The sequence below is a fragment of the Zophobas morio genome, unplaced genomic scaffold (genome assembly GCF_036711695.1).
Source record: "Zophobas morio isolate AGI-343-1 ecotype UQ-CSIRO unplaced genomic scaffold, CSIRO_AGI_Zmor_V1 ptg000022l, whole genome shotgun sequence".
Classification (NCBI taxonomy): Eukaryota; Metazoa; Arthropoda; class Insecta; order Coleoptera; family Tenebrionidae; genus Zophobas; species Zophobas morio.
Genome location: NW_026972127.1, coordinates 8,872,769 through 8,878,768, shown reverse-complemented (window position 1 = coordinate 8,878,768; position 6,000 = coordinate 8,872,769). Strand labels below are relative to the sequence as shown.

Genomic DNA, 6,000 nt, shown 5'->3' with positions numbered 1-6,000 from the left:
TGGTAATGTCTTAAATTAGACTGATTCTGCTCGAATATTAGGCATTTCACTTTGATTATGATTTACAATTTATATCACATATTTCTTACTTATTTAAATCGGTCTACTTAAGGTTAAAATATGTGCTTCCAGGTTTCTCCTAAACTTCAAAATTAAAAAAAAAAAATTAACGGAATCATTAATTTTCTCGGTTTTATTTTACAACATTACTGTTTATCACCTTTGTTTGTATCCCATACATAAAAGTAGACTGCAAAAGATCCAAAATTTATCACTTTATGTCGAATATCAGAAAACACGACGATTTGTCAAAAAATTTAAACGCTGTTTTAGTTACAATATATAATGATATGTAATGCTGTAGACTGTAACATTAAGGATCTTCCCATTGCCCGATTTAAGAAATATGTATTTTCCACCTTATTCAAATCTTATTTAAAAAAAAAACAATTCTTAAACTATTAGGTTACGTATTAGATTATCTTATACACGTATTAATGAATCATGTGGTTGTTTTTCATATAAGCTTCTGTAAATTTATAATTTTTTTTATCTCATTATTTTTCTTTTCTCTTATAATTATCTCATTTCTAGAATTTCTGTTATATATTTGTAGTGTAAACTGTAGGTTATTTTTGTAAGAGGTTAAGTGTAAGAATAGCTATAAGCTAAACTTCGCCTCCGAGAGGTACTGTATATGTATCTGAAATAAAGACGTTTATTATTATTATTATTATTATTATTTTCACCCACAAGTTGTCTGAAATATCTTCTATTTCTAAAGGAAATCGAAAACCGCTTATGGTTTAGGTCCGGTGGTCGGAGTGCAGCGTATTTGATGCAGTATATTCTGAGAAAATCTTCACTGTTATTTACAACTGTGAATTTTCTTGTAATTTTTGTCTTAGTTCCTTGGAATTTTTATAATTAGTGCAGATCCCAAATTCACAATGTCGTCCACTGTTTGCGTCGTCAATTCCTCTCGTCTGCACGCTCCGGCGACAGCGAGAATTAATGCAACCTAAAATAATAATACACATTATTAATAAAACAATTAACAATATTAACACATATTACCTTAGTCATTAGGAAGGTATCATGCCATGCTTCTGTGATAAATTGGCAACAACTTTTCTGATTGTCTTCAATATGGCTACCCTTGTTTATGCTGTTGTCATCGTTATTTACTTTAATTTAATTTTATATCCAAGATTAAACTTAGTAAGATAACAAAAGTTTTGAAAAATGCCAAAGTTTAATGAGACATCTCAATTCTCCCTGTCGTACATAAAACATTGCATGAACCTCGGGCACAATTAGCGCCTATGGGTATAAGTTTCACTTGGTACATAAATCACTATTAGAGGCTGTGATAATCCAAACATCCGCCTTAAATTAACATGTGAAAAAAAAGTTGAAACCCCGCGAAAAATTCAAAAATTCAAACAAATAGTTTACATTCTGTTCAATTATGCTACACTTTATGACCGATTCAAACAAAGAATTTATGTGATGTTACACAATGCCATAATCCAAGTGATTGATTACTTAAAACAATTCGTTTTGAGGTTTTATATCGTGGACTGTTTACCCCAAACAAAACACATGATAAAGAAACACAAAATCCATCAGGCGTTGCGAGAAAAGCTCCTCGGTGATGTAATTGTCCAATGTTGCAAGAAATAAAATGTCTCGGTGATATAATGATGATACGATGATTATAACGATGATAACTGCACAAGGAGAGATATCTTTAATCCTCCCGTCCCGCAGTCCACGATATTATGAATTTTACGGTCTTTTTCCAAAGTGGGGCACCGTTAGGTTAATTTAACTGCGGTCAATTTTGTGTGAAGAATTAAGAAGTGTTATAATGTAACACTTGAGTATTAGCATCTAGAAACGTTATTCGTAACTTTGTAAACAAAGGGTGTTATCCTGACTACCTGAATCTCATGAAAACAGTGAGCAACCAACCCTCTAACTAAAATCTCCAGCAGGACTACCAACTACCCAAAAAGCGCTAACGTGTACGTGGTTGCCTATGTTTAACGATTTTTTTCAAATTCAATTCAAATGTGATTTCGCGACGCTGTTAATTAATTTCAGCTCGAAACTTTAATTCAAATTCGGTCACCACTAGGCAGATCATAAACCAAACCCAATCAGTTTTGTGTGACGTTTAAAGTGTTTTATTGGTTTTTAAAACATAGGATAGGTTTTCATTTTTTTTTTTTAACAACTTTAAATTTTCTTTCTTTTATTCCCGTAAGTTTTTATATTTTGTTTTTTCTAATTACATACATATGATATTATGTACCTATGTTATTAATTAGGCTATGAAACATTTCACAGTATCACAGGTAAGTTCTATGGCCCGTTAACATTGTAAAATTAAAGTATTTTTGCTTTTTCCAGTCACAGTTTTAACTATTTTTATTAAAATTGGTATAACTTTCAAAAGAAGGTAAATAATCTAAAAGATGGCGCGCGAATTGACAACTAAATAACGTCAACAGTGAACAATGTCATTGCTTGTTAAAATGTCAGTTGGATTCAACAGTTTACTAATTTCTATGACAGCCAAATTTTCTTCATAGATTTCGAAGATTCCATGGCCTTTTTTTCAATGTTTGTTTTATAAGATGTAGGCAACCAATAATTCAGGCTGGGTGATAAATTTTGCTTGTCATTTCATGCAAGCGGCAAATTCTTCTTTACCGTGACAAATTTTCCAAAGGCAACTTGATATGCGATATTTTGTGTAAACATAAAAAAAATTGATTAGCGCGAAATGTTTCAAGTTTATAAGACACTCACAAGATCTTTACTACATTCTGAGAGTTGTGAATATGTAAATTTTAGAATCTAATCCAGGCTTATTTAATCATCAACAAGAAAGCTGACACTTGTCTCGTAGGTCCTTGAGGGTAGTAGTGTGTCGAGCGATACAGTGATTTTGACTTCCAAGCCCTTAGTTTACGAAAATCGTATCAGCCAAATGCAACAAATAGCGGCTATTCAGGTTTGGGATGATATCACAAATTTGCGTCTAATAAGTTAGTTGAAGTAGTGACGGACGCAAAGTCGTAAAACCACTAAATTCCTTGGTACACTATACCAAATCGCAAGCCAGTTATAATGGTAAAAACTGGTTAAGTTTGCGATTTTTTGTATGAACCAATTTACCAAAGTTGAGTACTGGGATAAAAGCCCGATTAATCAAACTTTATTCAAATAACAATTTAAGACCTGTGGGCTAGTGTTCGTCGTCGAAATTATGTTAAAAAAAATACTATTGAAGTAGTATCAAACAGAAGGTGGGTTGTATTAAAACAAAAAAATAATTTTGGATATCTTTATTGCACACTGCGTTCCTTATAAAAAATTTGTAAATATTACGTTAATTTTACTAATGTTCAGAAACTCACTTGCAAGCTTAAAAAACACATACACTATTCTAATTTATGAACGAAATTCTAAGTCGAAACGAAATAGTAATCATTTTCCAAATTTACTCAACTAAGGTAAAGAATGTCAATCAATACTCGTCCTTGCGCTTATCACACCACGAAATAAGTAAAACTAAAACAATCGAAACACTAATAGGTAATAAAAACGAAAAGAAATGGGCACAATAATTTCTGATTGCAATAACCTTCTAGTAGGTACTTAGTCTAAATTTATGCGATTGAAATTTTAAAAAGTAGTGAGATGGGATATATGGTTAAATAAATTATTTATAAATATCAAAACTAGACTATGTTCTATGTTTGAAAGTAATATCTAGTATTTTGATTCAAAAATCCGTAAGGCCATAATACAACGACAGAATATTTATTTTATTATGTAGAAAACGTGGAAATGTAAGTGAACCAATGGAGTAAGAATAAAATAACTATTCTGTCAACAATACATTTTTGTTTCCGAATATAATCCAAAAGGAAATTCTTACAAACATACAACGGTAACCTGAACCAATACCCATTTGTTTACTTAAAACAACCACAGAATCACATATATAGTTGTGATGGACTAATGTTTTATTTACAATATTAAAATATCACATAAAGTAATTCTTGATTAAGATTAACACAAATTAAGGAAAATTCTTACTTTTGAGAGGAGAGCGGTAAGCAGCTAATCTCTTCAATCCTGCAATAATCCAAACTGAAATTAAACCAATGATGTGATGAAATTTTGGATACTGTTAGTTCTAAATGACTGTTAGTAAAATAACTTTACACTGTAACTAGATTAATTAGAATTAGGTGACGATGCATCAGTACATCGATGCACTGAGATTGAGGACACATTAAAAGCCACTCGTTTTTACCTTACCTACCACCTACGAAGTACCTCGGACTACTATACTACTACACAAATTTGTGATCTGCAAGAAATACAGCCTATTTACAAACTCGGTCGGTAAAACCTACGTTACGGTGACGGTACGACGCAACGTAACAAACACGTCCGAACACCACGTGTATTTTACGTTGCACACCTCCCGTTTCTACTTTAACTCGTTATATATAATTTCTGCTTTTAACTTAAACCTCTAACCTTCTACGATGTTTTTGCGAATAAAGTAAGGAACATTTTACCGTGATTCGAACTCGAACGAAATCGATTGAAAGTTCCCTGCTTACGACTCTCCAAATTTTGACTTAAAAAAATCACACTACAAGTCGAATTTAATCTCACAATTCGTCAGCATATGCGGTAAGTGAACTATGTACATCAGAACAACTTAACTATAATAAACTGCTTCAAATTAAACTATCATATTGAAAAATTAACTAGTAGCCAACGAGACCTACCGATCAATACTGGACTGATTATCAACATTGAAATTCTCCGTCAATTCCGTTCCCTTCTCGATCTCTTCGTCGTTCCTCGGCCCGCTCGCCGAGTCTTCGCCCTTCTCTTCGGGTATCGTCGCCTCCTGCGACTCCGACTTCTCCCAGTTGCTCCGCGAGGGGCTGGAAGGCAGAGAGTGTGATGGACCCGACGAGGCGATGACGTCAGCCACGTGCGAACTCGTCGTCGTCTGACTCTGCGACATGTGGCTCGACGGTAATGCACTTGCTGAGGATTGATAGACGCGTCCCGCCGGCATTGACAGGACGACTTCTTTCGGTGGAGGGGGCGGTCTCACTTTGACGCGGAAAAATTTCGTGCCTTGAGGCACCCTGAATCGGTTGACAGGCTGAAAAACGACACTATAGTTTTCATCCTAGAAAAGAAGTCGAAAGGTTTTTTTTCAATAAAAGAAAGCATGACTGACATGGGTTAGTAAGCCACGACCCTGAAATTTAAAGTTAGTGTTTCTATAAGGTTCACGCATGCATCAATTTCGTCCAAGAAGCTACATACATTTCAGAGTTTGCAGTAAATTTGATTTCTTAAGTCAACTGTACACTAACAAGGCAAAAAGGTGTGTTTAATTAAATGACAGTTCTACCGGCATTGACAAAAACTTTCACTCTCACATAAAATTGTCACTGAACATGATTCAACTTATACCCATTTGAAGAAATTGTTGTCGATCGAATTTATTAATTTTTTTATTTCCCGAGCACAAGCTGTTTCAACGTTTCAAAGCTCCAAGAGTATGAAAAAGTAGGTCTGCCGTTTTCGCTTGCCTTTTCTGTCAACGGTTTTATTAGCAGATTATCTCCGAAATTAGGGGATCGATTATTATTAAAGTTTAGGTGTGTTTTAGGAATATCGTGTAAACGGTAAAACATTAACCAAAATTTCTGTGGTCTTTCCTATAAACAATTTGATAACATCATCGCAAAATTATTATTTTATTAATTATGTTAATCTTATTTAAATTTTATGTTTTACTTTAGAGATTTGGCCTTCTCTATTTGTGGTTAGTTTAAAAATCCATACCTATTTTTATTTTAACATCGTTTATCACTAAAAAAAAATGCCTACAATCAAATTTTATAATTTATCGAAGAAACTGAGTTGATTTGTTAGTAAGAT

The 6,000-nt window shown here is 33.3% G+C and overlaps 1 protein-coding gene and 1 long non-coding RNA gene across 10 annotated transcripts in view; both read right to left on the bottom strand.

The window, feature by feature from the left end:
• Positions 1 to 211: 211 nt before the first annotated feature.
• Positions 212 to 1,150, bottom strand: LOC135133836 (uncharacterized). Its single transcript, XR_010281207.1, has 3 exons — positions 1,078 to 1,150; positions 754 to 1,021; positions 212 to 703 (listed from the first exon to the last, which is right to left on the bottom strand). It is a non-coding gene; the product is annotated as an uncharacterized LOC135133836 (long non-coding RNA).
• A 2,194-nt stretch (positions 1,151 to 3,344) lies between these two features.
• LOC135133777 (RB1-inducible coiled-coil protein 1) overlaps positions 3,345 to 6,000 on the bottom strand; it is a 54,736-nt gene continuing 52,080 nt past the window's right edge. For 6 of the 9 annotated variants that reach the window (XM_064062296.1, XM_064062290.1, XM_064062288.1 and 3 more), the window contains exons 12-13: positions 4,824 to 5,239; positions 3,345 to 4,170 (exon numbers count right to left, since the gene is read on the bottom strand). In XM_064062296.1, coding sequence (XP_063918366.1) covers positions 4,113 to 4,170; positions 4,824 to 5,239 — 474 coding nt within the window. In that variant the 3' untranslated portion in view covers positions 3,345 to 4,112. Of the gene's footprint in view, positions 4,394 to 4,823; positions 5,240 to 6,000 lie in introns of all 9 variants that reach the window. The other 3 variants (XM_064062295.1, XM_064062292.1, XM_064062294.1) reach the window with 3 other exon arrangements.